Source organism: Stegodyphus dumicola, chromosome X1 (genome assembly GCF_044657685.1).
Source record: "Stegodyphus dumicola isolate Sdum_Otavi_A_Nest chromosome X1, ASM4465768v1".
NCBI classification, from domain to species: Eukaryota; Metazoa; Arthropoda; class Arachnida; order Araneae; family Eresidae; genus Stegodyphus; species Stegodyphus dumicola.
Window position 1 is genome coordinate 233,308,011 of NC_140780.1, and position 25,102 is coordinate 233,333,112.

The 25,102-nt window shown below is 31.4% G+C and overlaps 1 protein-coding gene across 4 annotated transcripts in view; it reads left to right on the forward strand.

Annotated features, from left to right (window-relative positions):
• The window catches only part of LOC118194932 (methionine adenosyltransferase 2 subunit beta-like), a 54,463-nt gene that overhangs the window by 11,918 nt on the left and 17,443 nt on the right, over positions 1-25,102 (forward strand). For all 4 annotated transcript variants that reach the window (XM_085807114.1, XM_085807112.1, XM_085807115.1 and 1 more), the window contains exon 4: positions 21,826-21,978. In XM_085807114.1, the coding sequence (XP_085663240.1) occupies positions 21,826-21,978 (153 nt within the window). The remainder of the gene's footprint in view (positions 1-21,825; positions 21,979-25,102) is intronic.

The window sequence follows — 25,102 nt, forward strand, 5'->3', positions numbered from 1 at the left end:
TGAGGAGAAAATATGTTCTTGTATGAAGAATATAAGAAATCAGGTAAACTTTACTGATTAGGCTGCGAGGTAAAAAATTGTTCCTGTGCTGTGACTCAATGTGTATAATCCTGACAGTTGGATGTTTCGAAGTGACGACCATGTGTGCCAATTTCAAGCCTATCTGCTAGAAATTTGATCTCTTCTGTCACGAGTAAGTGAACTGCATATTAATTAAGCTTCTTGCAAGATGCTGATAAGTAATGGGCCAGCGATGCTAGAGGATTAGGAATTGCAGTATACCATAAGAAATGAACGCTGTGAGAGTCCCGTAGGACTAACGAGTAGGACATATCGAAAGGCATTCATGAATGTGTTTTTTTTTTTCTTATAACATATCGAATATAGGCTAATCAAGAAAAGTGTATTTTTGTGATTTATATAGGTTAATCAAGAAATGTGTGTTTTTGTGATTTAATAAATGTATATTTAAAAGAGAGATACTGATTCATGCATGCCTTATTTGGTAAGTCATTTGATTCTTATTATTGATAATCATGCAATGTACTAACCACTAAATTTTTAGATTAACGATTTACGCGGAATTAATTTGCATTTGATACTCTTAGTATAATTACTTTTATACGATCATGGCCAGCAACACCACATTTATGGTGCCGTGACCAGGATTATAATAATAAAGACACTACTTTATGGTGCCTTGACAAAAAAAAAAAAAAAAAAAAAGAATTAAATTTTAACTGTTTGATTTCAGGTAGAGAATCATTTTATGCTTATGCCTAAAAATATAACTACACATGTGATTCCAGTATGAATACTATTGATAATTGCTTAAATATTTTGAATTTTGTGCATATGTCTGATATCAAATAGGTGAATATTAGTAATGATCGGATAAAATTTTAAATTTTGCGATTATCTGATATGAATCATGAAGAAAGATTAAGTTGAAAATTGCATATGTAAAAAAAAATATATATATAGAATTCCGTATAACTATGTTTCCTGCTAATGTGAAATAATTTAATGATGAAAAATAGATATGTGAAAATGGTAATATCAATTCAAAATTGGTCAGTATTTAAGAAATTATTCCTGAATGTATATCATATTGTGTGGTAATGAGTATGTAATAACTTGTATCCATGTGAAAAATTTCGATAAGTTACAATAGTGTATTTATGAATGTACTATATATTAGAAGTAATAATAATAGTAATTTAGAGTGGTACTAAAGTATAGTAAATTGATTCAGAATGGCTAAGAAAAATAATGTAATGAATATGAGTCTGGCTACTGCTCTGCCTACTTTTTCAGGGGAGCATGACGAAAATATAACATCTTTTTTAGATCAGTTATGCCAAATGGCAAATTTAGAGAACTGGAATGATAACAGAAAAAGTTTGGTGTTAAAATTTCAATTGAGGGGTAAAGCATTAAAATTTGTAATTGATAATGAATCGTGTAAAGATATGTCATTTGATGATTTAAAAGCATTACTAAGTAAAAAATTTGCAAAATCTCAGTCATTTGACACAATTCAAAATAACTTTAACTCAATTAGACAGACCCCAAATCAGTCAGTCGAGGACTTAGCGGAAAAAGTGAATACATATGCTACAAAATATTTTGAGTGCTATCCTAGTTCGAGTGAAGAGGTACATAACCTCACTCAAAAAGCAATGCTTTCAAAATTCTTAGAAGCACTCAGACCAGATTTAAGACTGGAGGTTAAAAAACTAGGACCTATTGATTTTGCTACTGCTGTTAAACAGGCAAAGAACATAGAAAAAGCATTGGAGGATTCTGGTAATAGCTCACAGACACAGGATTTTTCACCTAAATTAAATACATTAATTATGCAACAAATGCAAAATAATAGAGCCATTGAGGATTTGTCAAAAAAATTCAATGAAATTTTACCTAATGGTAGTGTAAACAATGTAACTAGCCTAGAAAATAATGCTACACAAAGTAGTAGTAATAGAGAGTCTTGTCATATTTGCCAACAGAATCATTGGACTACAGAGTGTCCTTATTTTCCATCAAACAATAATTTTCAATATTATAGACAGGCTAGAAACAACCACAGAAGAAATTTTTATACGGGTAACTTTATCAATAGAAGGAATAGATATAATAGTCAGTATGCTTTCACGCGAGGTAATAGACCACAGAACAGTAATAGAAATAGGCCACAATACAGAAGATACAATACTCGTACAAATAATTTAAACTAATGAAGGGTACTTGCAGATCTCTCACATACACAAAGTATTACTCAAGTGCCCATAAAAAAATTTGGGGGAAACAAGACAAAATTAAGAAAGTAAGGAACTGAAATAGGCCGAATACACATGAAAGATTCCGACACAAAATTAAAGAAAGTAATGAACAGAAATTGGTAGCTTCTTGCCAGACTAATAGTATCACAGAATTACCAGTAATAGAAATCAAATTTGGCGACTTTGGGGTAGAGGCATTACTTGATACAGGTGCAAATTTAAGCTTAATACAGCCAGACACCTTGCAAGTAATAAAAAATTATACAAAGATTCATTACTTAAGCAGATCTGTAAGAATACATACACTAAATAATGCCACTATCCCATATTTATCTGCTGTAAACTTAAAATTTCGTTTAGGAAATAAATGGCTTGCCAACCAATTTTTTTTACGCAACATAATTGGAACACAAATTATCAAATGATTTTAGGGTATGATTTCATTCAAAAAAATAAGATACTTATAGATGCAGATAAAAGTCAGTTAATCATTGATAACACATATTTTGATCTTTTGGATAAAAGAAAAAATTGTACTAATATTAATGCAAAAAAGGTAGACAAGAATAGTAGACCAGAGGAGTCGGGTATTGTAAGAGTAGTATTGAATACCAGAATTGCACCAAATACAGCAGAGATAGTAAAGTTAAGCATTCCAATTAATATGCAGAAAGAAAAGCAAATAATGTTCTCACCAGACAGGCGAAAAGTGGGCAAGATAGGTATGACTGATTCAATTCATGAGATAAGTGACAGGCAATATATATTCACCATAATTGAAAACAATTCCAATTCCGCAATTATTCTAAGAAAGGGTGAAAAGATTGGTAAGGTGTATAAAGTCAAAGAAAAACAATTTGAAAAACCTAGAGAGCAACAAAATTTGCAGATTAACCATATAACTTTAAAAGAAATTAAAAAATTAAGAAAGGAGGAATTAAGCCCAGATGATTTTGATTTAAGTCATTTAGAAGCAGAACAAAAAAATAAGATGATTGAAATGCTCATGAAAAATTCAGCTGTGTTTTCAAAATCTTACACCACTCTGGGTGAGACTGATGCTTTCGTGCCGCAATTTATTACATAACTTTCCAATTCAAACTAGACCATACACTATTCCTCGCATTGCTAAAAAATATGCCCAAGAGGAGATAGCCAAATTGTTAGAAGCAGGTATTATAGAGCCATCAACATCGAGTTACAGTTTTCCAGTAATTTTTGTCAAAAAGAAAGCACCACCTAATACTGATCCTAGCAAATTAAAATTTAGAATGGCAGTAGATTATAGATTGTTAAATTGCATAACTGAATCATATCAAATATGTCTACCTAAGATTTCAGAAATTTTGCATAATATAGCAGGTAAAAGTTATTATTGTGTGCTAGATCTTAAGTCAGCATTTTTTCAAATAAAGTTAGATCAGAAAGATAAAGAAAAATTAGCCTTTTGCACGGAACTTGGCAATTTTCAACCAACTCGGTTACCTTTTGGTGCAAAAAATTCATCTGCTTATTTTCATACTCTAATATCAAAATGTTTAGGTGAATTGCAGGGTCCAAATTTACAATATTTTCTAGATGACATAATTGTTGCAGCTAACAGTATAAATGAACTAGTAATTATTTTACAAAAGGTGTTTGACAAGTTAAAAAAATTTAATTTAACATTAGACCCAGCCAAATTGCAGTTATGTAAACAAGAGATTACATATTTAGGTTTTTCGGTTAATAAGAATGGTTTTGCTCTTTCAGAGGAGAATATTCAGAAAGTAGCCAAATTTCCTAGGCCAAGAAATGTGAAAGAGGTTCAAACATTCATAGGCATGGTAAATTATTTTCGACACTTAATTTTTAATTATGCAGAAATTGTCAAGCCAATAGTAAATTTAACAAGAAAGAATATACCATTCGTGTGGAACGAGAGATGCCAAAATGCATTAGATAAAATACAAGAATTAATTTTAGAAAAACCCACAATAAAAAACATGGAAAATGATAAACCTTTATATTTAGTAACCGATGCTTCTAGATCAGCCATTTGTGGCATATTAATGCAAAAAAATGATGATAAGTTTTTCCCAGTACAATTTTACTCAAAAATTTTAACACCTACTGAGGCTAGATATCCTTCAATTAGGAGAGAACTTTATGCAATCTTCAGATCAGTAAAGCAATTTCACGAACATCTGTATGGAAAAAAATTTATAATATTAACGGATGCTAAACCTCTGACTTTCCATATTAGTCTTGACAAACAGCCAGATATTGTAGCACGCTGGTTGTTATATTTACAGGAATTTCAATACACGATGGAGCATATTCCTGGTTTAAAAAACCCAGCAGACTACTTGTCAAGAGTTTCAGAGGATGTAGTGGTAAACAATGTAAATATATTTAAGACCAATGATAATTTGTCTATTCAAAACATAATTAGTAAACAGCAAAGTGATCCAGACATAAAATCAATTATAAAAAATTACAGGATAACCACAAAGAAAGTGTAGAACAGTATTTTATTGATAGTCATACAGATGTAGTAATGATAAAATTAAAACCTGTAAATATTAGAAAGAAAGACAGAAGTATCCAAAATAAAATTCTAATTCCTAAGGCATTAATTAAAGATGTATTACAGACAGTTCATGCGCCTCACTTTGGTATTCAAAAGACGTATGAGTTTGTAAAGGCTAAGTATTATTGGAAAGGTATGTACAGCGATACGAAAAGTTTTGTAGAAAATTGTTCAGATTGCTTACAAAATAAGTCTAGACCTCACAACACTTTGCCATGTCTAATTCCGAAGAAAGATCTTGCTCCTGGAGAGATGATAGCTATAGACATAGTTGGTAAACTGCCAAGATCCATAGATAATAAGTTTTATGTACTCACTATCATTGATCATTATTCCAGATATTTGGAAACAGTTCCGTTAAACAACTGCACTTCTCAATCCATCATAAAATCTTTAAATGATTATTTTGCCAGATTTGGCATTCCAAAAATTTTGTTATCAGACAACGGTTCCTATTTTTGTTCCACAGAATTTAATCAATTTTTAAAATCGCTTAAAATAGAACACAGAAAAAGTTCAATTTATTATCCACAGTCCAATGGGTTGATTGAAAGAGTTCACAGGGTAATGAAAGAATCAATTGCAGCAATATCAAACAAAATATTTGAATGGCCACAAAAAGTACTGATGTTTAAACTGTATTATAATAATGCTAAACATTCTGTAACTCAATTTTCACCAGCAGAACTATTTTTTGGTAGAACATTAAATACTCCCATAGATAGCAATGATCCTCTTAAATTAGCAGAAGATTTTCAGGAATATTCCAAAAGAATAAAGGAACAATTGAGTATAGATAAGCAACAAGTAAAATTAAATGAGGATGAATACTTTAATTGTGCAAAAAAATATTTGAAAGGAAGAAAAATTCCAGAATTGAAATCAGGGGATAAAGTTTTTATGCAGGAATTTACTGATAGAAGGGTGTTACATCCAAAATACAAGGGGCCATATGAGATCATAAAAAAGCTACGAAATGATAATTATATAATACAATTAGATAATAAAACCACTAAAGTTCACGTAAGTAAATTGTTTTTACAAAAGCCTTCAAGAATAGATTCAACACAAAATGAGGATTAGGAGTGTAACACAATTGTAAATTGTAGATCAGCAAATCAAAAAAAAAAAAAAAAAAACGTGTAAAGAGTTGTGATTATGATAAGAATGTAGCAGGTGTACAAGCTAGATAATGAATGATGATCATGTGTGGTATGGGTCAATTTAGTGTAATAAAGTGCTAATTGCACGATTTTTGGTAGAGTTGGCTGGTCCATATACCAGAAGAATTGAATTGTATTATGCAGGATCTCATTGATTATTAGGTAGCAGATTAAAAAACAAAGAGTGTGGTGCTAATCTCCTTGTCTTACTGCTGAATCAAATTGAAGGTATGTAATTTAGTAGTGAATCTAATACAAATGTAGCTTGTAACAATGTCATGACACATTGGTATATGAAATGTATATGTGAACTGAATATAATCAAATGATAAAAGTAGCTAAGTAATGAAATAGTGCATGTGATTCTAATGTAAAGAATGAGATAATGTAAACAATGGTTAAGAGGAGTAACATCAAATTGATAATGCAATATCATTAGTAATTGATAAATTGATTTTATCACATGTGAGTTATAAATTATATATGTCAAAATTTCTTTTATGGAATCACATCTGTGGTGATATTTTGGGTAAGATTAGACATGCATGAGTATGTAAAAGAATAATACTAATTTAAGAATATAAAAAAAAAAAAAAAAATGTGTATCACAAAGTGTTTAAAGTGCTGTGGGTTTTTTTTTTTTTTTTTTTGTTCCCAAGCAATGTGAAATATTAACGTGAAATATGTGTGATAGTGCATACGAAAGCTCAACTGTGTTCATAGAATGAGGAATGTATGGAGTGCCAACGAAATGATAAAGTGCAGTGCCTTTGCAAATGATGTAAAGATTGGTGTGAAATGTGTATGTGATGCTGACGAAAGTTCAAGTGTATCCAGCAGAGAGGCATTTCATTTGTCCAGTGATCGGACAAATTTTTTTTTCTTTGGCCGGAGGGAATGTGAGAACACAGAATTCTCACAGTGAACACGGTGGCTGTATCGATTCTTAAATTGTTATCGCACCCTGCCACGTGCATCGCAGTGGATAAAAACTGGAAGGACTGGTTTTGTCTTCCTCTTTCTGCCTGTCGTCGTGTTAACGAGTGTGTGGGCCTTCGGGACACACACACACATACAGCTCTCGCCATCGTCCACGGTATTCGATCTAAAGTCCTTTTTCAAGGATTGAGGAGAAAATATGTTCTTGTACGAAGAATATAAGAAATCAGGTAAACTTTACTGATTAGGCTGCGAGGTAAAAAATTGTTCCTGTGCTGTGACTCAACGTGTATAATACTGACAGTTGGATGTTTCGAAGTGACGACCATGTGCGCCAATTTCAAGCCTATCTGCTAGAAATTTGATCTCTTCTGTCACGAGTAAGTGAACTGCATATTAATTAAGCTTCTTGCAAGATGCTGATAAGTAATGGGCCAGCGATGCTAGAGGATTAGGAATTGCAGTATACCGTAAGAAATGAACGCTGTGAGAGTCCCGTAGGACTAACGAGTAGGACATATCGAAAGGCATTCATGAATGTGTTTTTTTTTCTTATAACATATCGAATATAGGCTAATCAAGAAAAGTGTATTTTTGTGATTTATATAGGTTAATCAAGAAATGTGTGTTTTTGTGATTTAATAAATGTATATTTAAAAGAGAGACTGATCCATGCATGCCTTATTGGGTAAGTCATTTGATTCTTATTATTAATAATCATGCAATGTACTAACCACTAAATTTTTAGATTAACGATTTACGCGGAATTAATTCGCATTTGATACTCTTAGTATAATTACTTTTATACGATCACGGCCAGCAACACCACAATTACCATATCAAATACAATTTCTTTTTAATTTAAAAACTTCGTCAGCGGTCTGAAGCACCTTTTTGAATCATAGGATGAGTTTTAATAAAATTTGTAGTAGTCCGAATTTTTATAAGTATTCAGAATTACTGAAATAAAAAAAGCTAAATTTTTAGAATTTCTTTATCAAAGTATTACATCTTAGGCCTGATTAGTAAAATCTGGGAAAGGATCTATGATTGTTTAGTAAGAAGTTAAAAAAAAAAAAGTACTCTAGGTCTAAGCAGTAAAAAAAGCTAAAGCAGTAGTTGTCCCTCTATCGAAAATTGTCACGTATGTTAGAAAAGATTTTGCAAGACATTAATATTTTAGCTCAAACATGATTTTTTTAAAATTTAGTCTCTTGTTTTGGAGATGGTGTTTAAGCATTTTACCATAATTTTATTTTCACATGTGCAGAATTTTTATATTTTTTATTGATCGCTGTATTTTTAACTTCCATAGCATAAATTAAAGAAATACTCTTAGCAACTTCAGCCATAAGCAGAATGACTTAAGAAAAATTTGTTTTGACATATTATGCAAAAGACTAAATAAATATTAAATGCTTTTGCATTTATGTTACATGACAGTAATTAGAAAACAATAACTGTAGATGCGCAAAAAACCTGTACTTATAAACCTTCTGTATTTTTAAACAAAGTACAAAATAGTTCAGAATAGCAGATGGCTTTGAGATCATTCAGTAATGTCATTGTAAGTATATTCTCTTCACGTTTTGGAAGATCTGCAGCAGTTCAGATTTGTCGTAAAAGAGTAATTACACCCCTGGGGATTGGCGTACTTACGGAACGGAAAAACAAGCTTTGAAACATACTCATACAAATGTCCTACCTTTTCTTCGACAGATAAATGACAGATGTGATAATTTGAACACATACTTCCAATCGGTTGTTTCCTTCTAACAAAGCGTCTTGCACGGCTAGCAGGATCCTAGCAAAGTCTTGTAATAGTCTCTTGTTTTAAATATGCTGTGTTCGAACTCAAATTCAAAGACAGGCATTTAAAGATTTTATTAATGCTTTTTTTTTTACATTCGACGATTCAATATTTGTTTAAAAAATAAACACATAAATAAACTTGCATAGCAGATCAAAATTATGTTGCTGTGGAAATGTTTCATCAACAGTTATTAGTAGTTATAACAGCATAACTAAATAAGCCCATTTCAAAATATTAATGATATTGCATTCATTATTTTAAATCTGAAACAATATCAAGTTGTTATTACTAGATAAAATGGCTTAAAATAAGCTGACACATAAGAAAATTTTTTAAAATGAAAATTGGATTCACTTTCTTTCACATAATTTCTGACCAGTTCATCCAAAATATTTTAAAGCTTACTTTACTACATAATAGAAATGTCTCCACGTTCGTTGTTTTCAGTTAGTAATTTTAATTGGGGTTGTTATACAAGAAGGCTATTTATCGTTGTTGTTGTGTTATAGTACTTATTTTACTGTATAATGCAAATTTTGATCAATTGGTTAATTTTATAATGTATAGAGGAACTTCAAAAAGAACGAAAGTAATTTCCACCGTTATAATATGTCCTTAAATGGTTCCTGATAAAAACATAGTTAACTAAGTAGTATACTACATTATAATAATTAATTTAATAACCAAATAGCAAAAACATTTCAAATTCGTAAATCCATCTTTTTACTATGTACTTTTTGCAAAGTAACAAAAATTCTAATCCCTTTGTTGTTTGAATTAAAGATAAACAAAAAAAGTTATTCCCCCCCCCCATGAAATGCTAATGTTATGTTATTTGATAAAAACTGGGAAGTGCAAAATCAAAATCCTGGCGAAATACATATACTTATGAATGAACACAGCACACAAACATTTCTTCACCCTAAGCACGAACACAAATAATATTTTAAACAGCTTAAAATGGATCCACTTTCAAAGTATTTAATTTGTGATAGATAATGACAGCTGAAAACATTTTCCAATATTACAAGATAAAATGAGGTTATTTCTCAGATAGTTTCACAAATAAACTCACAAAATAAAGAACGCCTTTTTAAATTTTTAATTTGCAATATGTTAGATGCTTTATTGAAGAATTTGCAATAATATCGTTCTGATTTTCATTTTATCCAAGATTGCCATTATATTTCACTGATGAGCAACTTGCTAATTATTAGTCCAATGTAGAGTCCTCCTTCTGTTTTCTCATAAAATCGCCTTTGTAAATTTAGAGTTTAATTTAGCAAAACGTTTTCCACCTAAGTGGTAAAATGTCTTCGTAAAAGATTTCCTAAAGAAATCTGCCTTGTATTTATGTTGCATTTAGGGATATTTTCAAAAACACACGCTGCTGATTGTTAGTTTTAATAGGTGAACAAAAGAAATATTTTTTTTTTTAAGAAACAATATAACTTAACTGCAAGCTATATCTTATTCCTAGATAGCGAAGCTTGATTAAAAACTCAGTTTTTAAAATACATTTAATTATCTTTATGCTTTAAAAAATGCCTCGTCTGGTAATTGTAAATGCGTAAATCATTTGTTTTTTAAAACTAAGTGATCCACTCTAAGTTGAATAATTACAAATAGCATAATGTGAACGATTAATGAAGCTAGAACCGCCAGTTTATTCTTATGTAATTAATAAAAATTTCATTGTTTCAGCATCCTAGTATCTTTCTTCTTCCATACTAAAGCTCACATTTAAGCTTTAGAAAATAATCATATTTCTTTCAATTACCATCCCTCAGTCGAAACTGATGAATAAGCGTTTCATGCATAACAAAGGTGTTTCTGGCTGCATGGGTGTTTTCGTGGTTTTCACCGTGTGTAACGTGTATACGAGCCAGTTTGCCTTAGAACAAAGGTGTTTTACTGGGTATTCGGATAGAAAAAAAATTCTCAAAAAATCTGAGTTGTTAATATATTTTTGGATAACATCCTGAGAGGAATTCATTAATAATAGTAATATGTAAAGCCATGAAACAGGTAAACTCAAAACGTCCTTGGAAGGATCAAAATCATGATCGATTCAGTTATTTAAATAACGCAAAGCTGCGCAGGGCTACCTGCCTATGAGGAAGGATGCCTTCGTGGAGAACATTCTGAGGGAAACTAGCATATTATACAGGGGAAAAACCACAAGAACCAACCATGCAGCCGGTCAGTTCGTTTGTGATCGAACCCAAACTAGGTCGAACTGCCAGTATTCAGAGGTTTATCTTAACCACTGATGAGGCTTGAATCACAATCATGAATCTTCAAACTTATTCATCTAGACGTGCTGTCAATTTACCTTACAAGGGCACCAGAAAAAATATTCCTTATATTCTCTACTACTTGCACCACCACAGGACGCAAGGTAAACCAGTAAGTCTTTATAAATGTACTAGCACGACAGCATTATATGAATTGTTGGGCATTTTAACTTCAAAAATTAGATAGAATGGTATTTGAAAATGAATATTATGTTCAATTATTTTTAAGTTTGTTTGCAAACTGATCGTTGCCTTTCCAATTCAAAAAAATTTCGAATCATATCTAGATGCTAGATATATCATTAAAACATTTACTTGATTTGGCCACCCACTTAACTTACACGTTGACCATTTAAATAGAGCACTACCAAATGGCACATTGAAAATGATCATATTCATCTCAGTGATATGGATATGATTTGCATCTCTTTCTCGGAAACAAATCTACCTTTGTAGTAGATTAATGTATAGGTAGCAGACATTATGTCACTGTCAGCCGAGCGGTAAAGTCGCTGAATAGTCGCAGAATACCGAGTTCTGACTTAAGTTCGATTCTAGGAGAACGGGCTGGCTGCATGGGCGTTTTCATAGTTTGCCGCATATATAACATATATACAAGCAGTTTCTTTAGTAAGTCCTGGGGCCAACCAGCGGCAGAGCGGTAAAGTCGCTGAACACTGGTAGTTCGGTCTGAGGTTCGAATCCCGTGAACGGACTGGCTGCATGGGTGTTTTCGTGGTTTTCACCGTGTGTAACGTGTATACGAGCCAGTTTGCCTTAGAAAGTCCTCCACGAAGCCATCCCTCCTCTTAGGCAGATAGCCCTCGAGGCTTTGTCGTAATTAAATAACCTAACCTTTAAAAAGTTCTCCACGAAGAGACCCTCCTCTTAGGCAGACAGCTCTAATATGCTTTGATGTGGTCAAAGAAGCCAAAACATTCTGTTGGCGAAAAAGCAAGATTGCATTTATCGTGAATAAATTTCTAATGCAAAAGTTACACTTGTTACTAAGGAAAGAATTTATTTTTGTGTAAAATTCAGATTGCTTGAATTTTAATAATTCTCAGAAACAAAACACAACTAACAAGAAACTAAAAAAATATTCATAATTAATTAGGATATATAAACGACGTAATCATTAAGCATATTTTTAGTAAGAAAGAATATTTTGTAATAAATAAATAAAAAATATATTTAATATTAAAGAATCCTCTATATATCTCTACAAAGTATAAAAATTACAAATATTTTTCAAGGTGCATGTGTATATGTACCTGATAAAAATATTTACATTGTTTATTATTCTAGCGATATTTTTAACCAGGTGCGTATTTTCCGTGAGGCATTTTCAGGAGATTTTTTTTCCCGATATACATTTTCAGGATATTTTCTTGGCATTCGTTTTACTCAGTGGTAGATTAAAGTGTTATTTTGTATGCTGTGAAACCTAACTAGAATTTATTTTCATTCCAAGTTGCTTCACATAAATTTTCGATTTCATGTAATATTCAGTTTCATAATGGCACTATCATTTTGAGATTTACTATACTTTTCAGTTTTTTTTTATTAAATGTCGTCTACAACTACTTTCAATAAAATACTGACATATAATAGGGAAATATAACATACACGTGCACACATGCTCACAAACATACATCACCATATGTATACACAGTGTTTTGTATGTGTGTTTACATATATATATATAGTTTACATACAAAACAGTTTTAATAATTCCCACGAAAAATGTGATAAATTTTCACGAAATAAACTGCTTAAATTTATATATATATATATGTATATTGCGCTTTCCATAGTTTAACATAGATGAAGTTTTTAAAGTCTGAATTTAAATAATGATATTGTGTTTATATGTACTGTAATTACTGATGAAAGGATGTTTCTGAATTTAAAGCCAGGGTAGCTTAGATTACTAACAAATGGCAAATACACAACTTGAAATCAGAGTCTTTGGAAGAAGCAATAAATTTAGAATTTACGGTAGCTCCATTTCTCGTCATAGTTAACAAAATGAAAGAACTGAGAAAGATCCGAGATGTAGATAGCGGATGCTTTTTTGTAATGGTCTCCCATATAAAGTAGAAAATGTACAAAGGTGGTAAGCTTTTAGTTCAGTACCCTCTGGAGGTATATTTACCTTGAAGTCAACTTGGAGATTCCGCTATTAGGTGTTTTCTTTGAAAAGGGTAATATCTTTTTCAGCACATAACCAGAAATAAGAGTTTATGTTTTCATTACTTAGTCTTCAAAGCTGTATAATTTGGAGCATCTGCTCGGAAAACTGTTAACTTATTTTTCATCATTCGTGAAAAGAATACACACCTGCGTAAATGTCTTGGAGAAATAATATCGTTAACAATTTTGCTACAAAGATTTTTTTTTTTTTTGGTTTCTATTAGCATCTCAATAATGCACGTAGTATATAAATACTTGCATTGAAACTCATATATAGCTAATTACAAGGAAATTGCATTGTAACTCGAAAATACATTTATTTTCTTAAGAAGCTCCTTTGACCAAGCTATTTACTTGTTTTCTACCCCCAAAGTGATTTTACTCTATAAAAGCCGAACTGCCTGATCTCATTCATCAGCCACTTCATCTATTCTGCTGTTGAGTTATGCAATATACATGCATACATACGTACGGACATACGTTGCGCTAAAACTAGTCATAAGTCCCAAATATAAAATTTTAATATCTTATGTTAAGTTATGCGACATACATACGTGTAAACGTCATGATGGAACTATTCAAAATGGAAAGTTCCTTTGAAATATGAAAATCGAAATGTTTCGCGATTACAATACTTTATTTATTTCTCACAAGTCAAAACGGTGTCATAATTAACTAACTACTAATAAATTTATGATGCAATCTAAAGAATTATTTAAATCTAACACTTTAAATTGGAATAAACTTGTAATATTTGAAAATTAAATATAAACATAATACTAAAATAAGTTGCAAATAATTTGTATTCGAAAAATTGGAACACGAGAGAAAAAAATTCTCACAAATTCCCTTTGTATATTAAAAAGTATTTCCTCAGAAAATAAGGATAAAAAAATGCAAGATTAATTTTTCACCATTATCGAAGCAATTCCTGAAAGAAACTGGAAATTTAAAGCATTTTACATAGTTTCTCTTACTGATGTATATTGACTAACTTTCTGTATTCGGCACATATCTTGATTTAAGGTACGAGTAATATACAGCACATGTGTTAGTGTGCAAATTATAAAGTAGCCAAATAGGAGATAAAATACTGTTTTAGCCAGGAATAAATAGAAGGGCTAGGTCATTCCTTTGTTCGACTCCTCGCCGACGCGAGCCTCATGGAGGAGGGGAACCAGAAGTAATCTGACGTGTCTCTGTTGCACCTGCTCTGATTTCGCGCCTTTAAAACTGTGGTTTCATTCATTTGCGAGACGATTTTCTGGAGATCACATATCCCAAATTAATGTTAATCATACATATTTGTTTTCTAATAATGCAAATATTTAAAATAATTTGTGTATATATATATATAGTTTTAGTCAGTTTTCCTTTTAAATTCTATATTTAAAGTATCCTTTATGTAATATGGCTTCTTGTGCTGTAGCAACGTGCCGTAACACTTATAGAAATACCAAAGGAAGAGATATTGTATTTCATGCTTTCCCAAAGGATAATTTGCTTTTGACGAAAGAATGGATACATAAATGTCGAAGACAAGATTCTATTAATGTGAAAAACGCAAGAATTTGCAGCGAACATTTTCTGTGCAGTGATTATGAAGATGACATGAGAAATCGCTTGCTTGGATTGTCTCAAAAGAAACTGCTGAAATGCAATGCTGTGCCGAAAGTAAATTTATCGTGTGCAGTAAACGAAATAACACAAAGAAATCGGAGACATTTGAAAAGAAAACTAATGCAGAGTGCTTTTGAAAGACTACACGAATTAAGCCCAAAGAAAATTTATTTTGAGGCCGAGAACGAAATTGAAGCTGACAATAATAAATCAAATGTGAATGATTTTGAAATAAAACTCACAAGTGACAATGCCCTATGTGACAATATCCCTAAGTGCCCCTGGCTCTTTAATTAATAAACTGGAGAAATATTATCCTGAAGTTAACAGAGAACCATTTCGTTTATTTTGCAGAGTGAGAACTTTTATTAGAATACGTTTCTTAAATAGAAATGCATATGTTTTTTCCCAAAGAAAAGCAACCCAAAAGGCAAAAAAATGGATTGCTTCGAATGTGGCAGCCAATAAATAATGTTTCAACAACTTGTAGTTGCATTGCGACTGTACAAGTAAGCATATATAATATGTTTTGATTTGAAATATTTCTAGATGGCATTTTAGAAGTTAATAGCGTAAAGCATATTTCAAATGAGAACTAATTCTGTTAAGTTATTGTTACAGTTATTTTTATTGTATCCTCTGTTATTATTGATTCGATTTTGTGTTAGCTTAACATTCTAGATAAAATATATATAAAGTATAATATTAAAGTAATTAGCATAAGAAGACCTGCCCCCTAACCCCCACTTTTGAAAAATTAAATAATTATTTTAGGTACTGTGAGTAAAGTTGTTTTGCCTAAATTAAGATAAGAATCTTACATGTATTTATTTAAATGAAATATTGATGTAAGCCTAAGTTACAAAATTATTTAAAAAAAATATATGTTATTATATTGAATCGGGAGAAAAATATGCCAATGTAAAATTTACAATTAGGCTGAAACTCAAACTTAGATTAGCAGAAATTTTGCCATATATAACCATACATGTTTAAAACTATGCCAATTTAAGGTTGTTTTTTGATTAATTTTAAATAGCTGTTATTATAGTAGTACAGTTCACTTAGTTAACATGCAGATAAAGAAATGATTAGAAACAAACAGGCATTCAAAGAAAAAAAATCCCTGCAAATAAAAAAAGAAACTTTATGCTAAGAGTAGCGCACTTTATCTATTATTTTAAAATTGAATAAGTACTATTAAATTTTGTAATGTTCATACTGCAGTAACATTGTCTCTTCCAAATTATAGCTATCTTTCACACACAGCTCATTTTAAACGCTGGTTCTTCAAATTTAAAACGCTAATTTCTATGTTGTCAATTGCATCTCCGCGCTCAGTGGCATCATTGCTACGTCATCACTCCTCACTGCATGTTTCAGGGGGAAACACTCTATGAGCTAGCCCTTCTCTTTAGTCCTGGTTTTAGCAACCAGTCTTGTGACGAAGATACCATAGGGAGAAAAACTAATTTCACTCGCTAAATTCAACGGAGGGGAGAATTAGCTTAATTATATCCACATGGTAAGGGGGGCCCGCTTTTGAAGTAGTTTGAGTAAAAATGCTTGCCGTTTTTGCGACAGACCTGGTAAGAAAACATGATTATTTTTACGTCGTTTCCTGAAAAAACCCGTAATGCTCGGGAGGATAAGGAACAGATCATGTCAAGAACTGAATTCAGTTCATAGCTATTTGCTTAAGATTCAGAATCAATTGATATGCCAGATGAAAAAAAAAGACCTTTTCTTTAAAAAAATTAAAATTTGCTTTAAAATATTCTAGTAAAAAAAATGTTGCTCATTCAAAATAGTAATTCAGTGAAAGGTATGAATCCCTCCCCCCCCCCCGTTTTAAGTAACTATGTGCAGAAATGTGCATTCTTATGATTTTAAAAATATAAAATTTCTATTAATATAATTTTTTTAAATATAAATGATAATTTTTTAAACAAATTATTTAATTGTTTAAAATACTATTTTTAATTAAATATTTATTTAAATACTGATTTTAAATTTGTTTCAAAACAGTTAATATTTTAAGCAAATTAAAACTACGGTAATAAAATTGTGTACTACAGTCAAAAGTCTTTAATCTGGATATCCATAATCCGGAATGATCTATAATCCGAACCTCCTACAAACTTTCTGCACATGCGCGCAATACGTTTATGCATGCGCGTTTAATGCATAACGGACGGTATAAGCTAAAATTATCTAATTATCTGTTTCAGTTAATGTTGCAGATTGCGTTGTTCCTTAATCTTCTAATTGGATCTGGCTTATTATTTTTTCCAGACTGTTGGAGCAATTTTATAAAAGTAAGATTGAACTTTCGATTATGTCAAAAAGAATTTCCGATTCTGGAGCAGCCAAAAGATCTACAAAGCGAAAGCATGTTTCGATGTCCATCAAACAAAAAGTGGAATTGCTGCAAAAAATGGATAAAGGCATATCCTTTGTTTCTCTAACCATTCCGAAATCTGTTTATCAATTTCACGCTGCTCTGCGGGGGGGGGATGTTGCTGAGCGCAATGAACTGGAAGTTGATCTGTCAGCACTATCCTTATCTTCAGGGCAGATGATGGCAGGGTTTTTATTTTATTCGGCTTATAATTCCTTACTAAATGTAGTATTTCATCTCAATGTACTCCGTCTTTGATATGATTTAAATCAAATTTCTCGTCATAAATATCACGAATACACATCAAATAGTTTTCTGGTTGCAATTTTCTAATTTTGACTATACATAATACATTCTTTATGCATGCACACGTTGAAAGAAATGTTTAATAAAGTAAACAAATAAATATTAAGCTTTTTTTTTGTAAATTTTTATACCCTTTAGATCATAATTACTCTTTATTTCATAAATTACGGTTTCATATTTTTAATTTTATAATTTCTGCATGCCATCTTACCAGATTTAAACTGATGATCTATAATCCGGAATCGCCGAAGTCCCAACGAGTCCGTATTAAAGAACTTTTGACTGTGTCAGTAGTAGGTTAGTAGTTTCAAAATTGTGCAGCTAACATATATATGTTTCACATTAAAAATTAAAATTTCATTTTCATTTTTCATTTCATTCAATCAAATTTCATTTTTATTGTATACGTTGGTTGCGAATGGCCTCCAAAAAGACGTATAGATGGTGCTTCACTGTATCAATATTGCACAACGCAATTACTTTTTATTATATGCTGTGTAACGTCATGAAAAATTTGTTTTGAAATCGCAATGCAATATGAAAGTTATTATATTATAATTTTTTGTAATACAGTGTAAAATTTTGATGAGTTTTCCTTGTGATTATTTCTTTGCCACAGAGAAACTGCACTGTGTTTTCTTTTAAGAAGGAAAAATGAAATGATGCATATTTTTATCACAGAAATGTTATTTCAACTTCAAGAATCTTAAATATAAGTAGTCAGTCTCTTGAAAGGTTATTAGCCCAAATTATTAAATTGGTCTAAGATTACTAGCCCAGCAGGAATGTTAATTTCATTTTGTTATTTTGTGTTGTTTCAGTATAAAAGTCTGAATCACTTTAATTGTTGCCACCAAATATTAGAGCCGGTTACAGCCGAAAACATCGCGGCAAAAACATCGCAGACGAAAACGTTGCAGAGAAAACAACGCAAGGCGAAAACGTCGTGCTGCAAAACATCATGGGAGAAAACATCGCAGTTCTAAAACATCGTGGTACAAAACATCGTCATCGAAATTAAAGCGGTTCAAAAACTTCGCAGTTTGAAAACATCGTCATTGAAAATATCGTGGTAAAAAATAAAGTATCTACAAATCATCGCATGACGATAACATCGCAGACATGCTTTAATAACTGTAAATGGATATTCCCATAATGACTTGTGAGCGCAAGATGGAAAGAAGGATAACTTTTACTTTCATATTTTTTATTAATTAATAAATTTTTGCTGAGAAAATAAAAAGGAAACTTAAGCATAGAAAATTAATGCAACTTACAGCACTTAATAGAATTTTAAACCGGCATAGTTAACTAACAAAGGCCATTAATAAATCATTTTTATGAAGTTTTTACTGGTAATTTTTCATAAAAAGTATAATCTATAAAACGCATTTAATTTTCTATGCTTAAGTTTCCTTCTTACTTTTTCAGCAAAAAATTTATTAGTTAATAAAAAATGTGAAAGTAAAAATTATCCTTCTTTATACCTTGCGCTCACAAATCATTATGGGAATATCTATTTACAATTATTAAAACCTGAAAAAAAAGCATGTCTGCGATGATTTGTAGATACTTTATTTTTTACCACGATATTTTCGACGACGATGTTTTCAAACTGCGAAGTTTTTGAACCGCTTTATTTTCGACGACAATGTTTTGTACCACGATGTTTTAGAACTGCCATGTTTTCTCTTTGCGATGTTTTCTCCCACGATGTTTTGTAGCACGACGTTTTCGCCTTGCGTTGTTTTCCCCGCGATGTTTTCGTACGCGATGTTATCGGCGGACACCATTAGAGCCTGCATTATATTTAAAGAAATGAAATAATGATGAATCTGCATGAATGTATGTATGTTTCTCGCATTGTGAAAAACTACGGTGCCTAGAGACATCAAATTTTGAATACCATAGTCATCCACTCGAATATGGGCACTTTGAAGCCCAAATTTCTAATTCATTTTATTATCTATTTCATATTTTTGTAAAACTTTAATGAATTTTTGATTAACAAACTCAATGATTTCAAAGCGTTCCATTGACATGAACATCGCGTGCAGCTTCAAGCACGGATATTTATGGAGGAGGTTTCTTTCTTTTTTTTTTTTTTTTTTTTTGGTTGTTGTTGTTGTTGTGATATTGCTGTTGAATTGTATTTTATGATTTAAGTGCAAAGAACACGATATTTAATAAATAAAGGTAACACACAAAACATTAAAAACATATCCCTTTGGGCATTTTTTTTCTATGGTCATTATGCTAAAAGTTTGCTTTCCATAAATGAATTTTACTTTGTATCTAAAATCTCATTTATTCCAGAATGCTGCAAACAAAAGGCTGTACAATTGATTGTATTTCTTCTTCAGTGCACAAAAAGGCGTTTGAAATCTTGTCCTTAAGCAATGAGATAGAAAGTACAGAACAAATTAAAAAAAGCATCATGTAAATGTTGTATTTTTTGCTAATTTTAAAAATTGTAATTTTAGAAAATATGCAGATTTTTTACATTTTTATAAAAATATGCAATTACAATTTAATTTTCAAAATGAATAATTAAAAATTTTACAGTGTGAAAAAACTTAGTTTTGGTCATTACAGATACATTGCATAGTTTTTAAAACATGATTATTAATGAAAAGTTTTCAAAAAGTAATTTTATTAATTCTTTGTGGCATTAATCCTTTATTAATATTCATATTTGACAAAACATTAAAATAATTTAAGAATATCAGGTTTAAAATTTAGATCAAATATGCAGTCGAAATGGCCGTATCCAGACTTTATCATGTTAATGTTTTTTTTTTTTTTTCCATGTTGTGTTGTGCATAATGTTATGAAGCTTTCTCAACATATTCTGATACATTCATGTAGACTAGAATTCCTCTTATAGGGCCTCAAAAAAGTTTTATTTTAATCTTTATTACATTAAAACACCAAAAATTTGAGGGGAAGAGTTCAATATTAAGAGGCCTTTTTTAACTCTCAGAAGTGCTTCAACATTTTGATGAATTGGCAAAACCATTCAACAGGAAAACACTGACTGTAATGCTGCAGTGCACCCCATAATTGCTTTGCATTTGACAGATTTGCATGCTTTGTTTGTCAGCTAATTGTCAGTGCATCCATTAAATAGACTTTGTGTTGAAATTCTAGAGGATCCATTCATGGTGGACTCGTAACTATTTATACTATATATATATTTACCCGTAACTATTTAGCATATGGGAGTTTTCTTGCAGCCATCCATTGACAACTAAAGATCGGTGGCACGTTATATTGTCATGTTGAAACATTTCTTTTTGTTCAGGAAACTGTATAAGTAGTTTAATTGGACAGTAAATTGATCAGTAAGTTGATCAAGGGAATGTCATGTCTCGGAACCAGTCAAAGTAGACACCGAACAACCCAGGTGACCACATCATGCTAGTTACATGACACTCTATCATGTTCATCTGTGTGAAACAGCTAGAATCAAGACACATTAGATTTTGGCATTATATCAACCAATTATATCTTTTGCTTATTCCAGTCTTTCATCCTAATAATGCTATATCAAGAATTAGGTATATATTGTAGTATGGCTACTAAATCCTACAAACTGCAGGTAGCAGTGGAAGTCCTTTTCAAAAGAGTTTGCAAAGAGCCTGCATTGAAATCAAGAGAAATTTCACGATTCATTACAAATTGTGTGAATCGTCATAAGTTGCCTTTTGATGGCATGCAGAAAACTTGTTATTGGTTTTTGTGTATGAAAATACCACCCATGGAGTACGTAATGATACATTGCTCACACCGCAGGACTTATTTAAACTGTGCTCATGAGTGTGTGTGACGTTGTATGAGCTATTCTTTTAATTCTAACATACATACCTTCTTCAAACTCAGCTTTCAGCATTAAGTTATCGATCAGACAGAAATAAATTTTGGATATTTCTGAATAACAATAATTTCAGTAGCAGATGCATCCTACATTTGCTGATCAAAGCATTATTAAAAATGTAGCAGTTTTTCTTTTGAAACTATTCCTATAACTTTTTGGCCTTTACTGTAATTGTACTTCCTTGATAGATGTGAATCAGAATATATGTAAGTAATTTTGATGCTATTCCTGTAACTTTTAGCCTTTTGCTTAATTGTGACTTCCTAATAGATGTGAATGAGAATATATGTAATTTCATATGAAATATATGGTTAAATTTTTGTATAATTTATGCTAGAATAAATGTGTAATTTCAGAGATGGAAAATGCAGTATTTCTGTATATCAGTACGGATTATGTGTTTGATGGTAAACGTCCACCTTATAAAGAGAATGATGAGCCTAATCCCTTAAACCAGTATGGGAAAACAAAACTTGAAGGAGAAAAGGAAGTGATGAATGTTAAACCAGGTAATTTTTTTATGTAGGAATATAATAATTTGACATAGATATTTTAAATGAATTGAAGAAAAATATATCAGATTGGCAAGTATGATACCTTACTACAGATTACTAGTTTTACAGACTACTAGTACAGTACAAAGTCCATAATCTGGACATCCATTATCCGGAATGATCTATAATCCGGACCTCAAAGGTAAACATTTTTTTGTATGCTTTATGCATGCGCGTAATGCATTTACGCATGCACGTGTAATATATAACGCACGGTATAAGCTAGGCTAAAATTATTTTTACTGATTCCAAGGCATTTCAGTTAATGTTGCATATTGCGCTGTTCCTTAATCTTCTAATTGGGTCTGGTTTATTATTTTTTTGCAGACTGTTAGAGCAATTTTATAAAAATTAAGCTTGAACTTTCGATTATGTCAAAAAGAGTTTCCAGTTCTGGAGCTGCCAAAGGATCTACAAAGCGAAAGCATGTGTCGATGTCCATCAAAACAAAAAGTTGAATTGCTGCAAAAAATAGATAAAGGCATATCTGTCTCAAAATTATGCGAGGAGTGTGGCATTGGAAAGTCAACAAGCAAAAAGAAAAAGGAACTTTTTGAATTTTTTGTGAATTCCCATACCCACTTACAATGAATAACAAAAAAAGGGTTCGTTATACTAAAAGTGACGATCGTGACAAAGTGATGATTGAATGGGTCAGATAGCATTGCATCGAGCGCGTGCCATTGACGGGTCCAATGCTAAAGGCTCAAGCCAAAATATTTCATGAAGAAATGAACTTAAACACTGAGTGCGCATATTCGACAGGTTGGTTAACCAAATTTTTGCCATGGTATAAGACAATTAAAAATTTCAGGTGAAAACGTTCAGTCGATACTGAAAATGCTGAACAATTTGCAGATGAATTCATTGACCTCATTACTAGTGAACAATTATCTCCAGAATAAATTTACAATGCTGATGAAACTGGTCTTTTCTGGCAATATGTACCGCGAAATACCTTGGCAACCCCTACAGAAAAGGCTCCAACGTGTGCAAATTAAAGCGTGTGCAAATGCTGCAGGAACGCACAAGTGCAAACGTTTTTCCCCGTTATATATATCGCGCAAATAAAAGAGCATGGATGACACAAACGTTGATGAATGATTGGTTTGAAAACATTTTATACCCGAGGCTTGGCGACATTTGAATTCGGTTGGTTTACCTGATGACTCAAAAATAGTCCTGATTATTGACAACTGTTCGGCGCATACTTAAAGTTTTACTGAAAGATAATGTATCCGTAATATTCTTCCCTCCAAACTGTATGTCTATCATTCAGCCTATAGATATGGGAATAGTGCACGTGCTGAAATGCAAATATAAAGTAGCATTTTTAAAATCTATTAAATTTCTTGAACAATGGCAAGACTTTTTGAAATTTTTTAGCATAAAATCTTCTGCATGGAGTATCGCAAGACCGTAGGAGGATGTGTCTCCAGATACGTTAAAAAATGCTTGGCATAATTTATGGCCATCTACCATATTTTATGGTTAGGACGACGAAGATGATAGCCGCAAATGTGAAAGTATTCAGACATCGCAAACTAAAGGTGAAATTTTACAGTTATTGGATTTTGTAAAGAAAGTGGAGAAGCGGTAGTAAATGAAGATGACATAACAGAAGTTTTTCATTGCGACGACAATGCCCCAATCATCAATTAACGGACAGCGAAATCTGTAGTATAGTTCTAGATCCAGAAAATACCTCTTACGATAGTGAAGAAAGTGACAGAGAGATTATTGAAAATGAAAAAATTTCGATTGACAAGTTAGTCAGTATTCTCGACACAACAATTACAGGACTTGAACAGCGGAACTTTGTAATTGAACAAGAAATTATGTCTGTTTATAGAATTAAAGAGAAAGTATTAGCACAAAAAAATGAAGCAATTTAAACAACTTACATTGAAAGAAATGTTTAATAAAGTAAACAAATAAATATTAAGCTTTTTTTTTTGTAAATTTTGATACCCTTTAGATCATAATTTCTCTTTATTTCATAAATTATGGTTTCATATTTCTGATTGTATAATTCCTGCATATCATCTTACCAGATTTAAATTGATGATCTATAATCCGGAAAAAACCCTAATCCAGAATCGCCGAAGTCCCGACGAGTCCGGATTACGGACTTTGTACTGTACTAGTTACTAGTACTACAGATTAGATTATAGTATGATACATTACTAGTTTTATAGATTATTTTTCCATAGAACTGTTACATGCAGCATACACCTTTCTGTTCCTTTAGCTGTAGGCCATTCTCCACTTAAATATGAGTTGTTTGCTGTGAAGATGAATTTTATTTTTGAAATATAATAGTGTTGCAACATACTTCTTTATCAATCAGTAATTTAATTTCTCAAATTCATGTATGTAATTTTAATTGTGTAACATAACATGTATAACTATTTAATATATTTCAAACTGTCTACCGTATACTTATCATCAGAGTAACAAATAAAATGACAGATAATTCTGGTTGTCTGAATTACTGTGATGACCTTGATATTTTTAGAGAAAGTAATGACCATGAAAAGTACAAAGGGCAGCTACAGTGATCATTTAAAAAGAATGCATTGAATTTTCTCTTAAGATTATTTCAGGCTAGCTTGTGAATAGCCACAATCTGGTTCTTCACATGATTTGCTGTTCTGTCTATGGTGTTCCTTCAGTCAGTGCTTGTATGACTTAGGTAACTTGTTAAGAAATCATTTTTTTGGGCAAACACACTGTCAACATGAACTCTATGAGGGAAAAAAAGTAGAATCTGATGGATTTGTGATGGAATCCAACACATTTTTTATTTCACTTAAGATTGCACATGTTGAAAATTTTCAGGCACGGGATATAGACCTCTCCACTAAATTGACAGTGATTTCATTTGTGCTTTAATCCTCATTTCATCAAGTGGTTATTTGAGGCAGAAATCTTTTACTTTTGTAATCAAATTTTCATTTCATTAAAATTGCCTAATGCAGTGAGGGATCCATTAACTCCAAATTTTTCTTTTCTACAAAGCTTTTGTAAAATTATGCAGGGTTCGTACGGTCTTTAAAAGTTTTTAAATTTTTCAAAA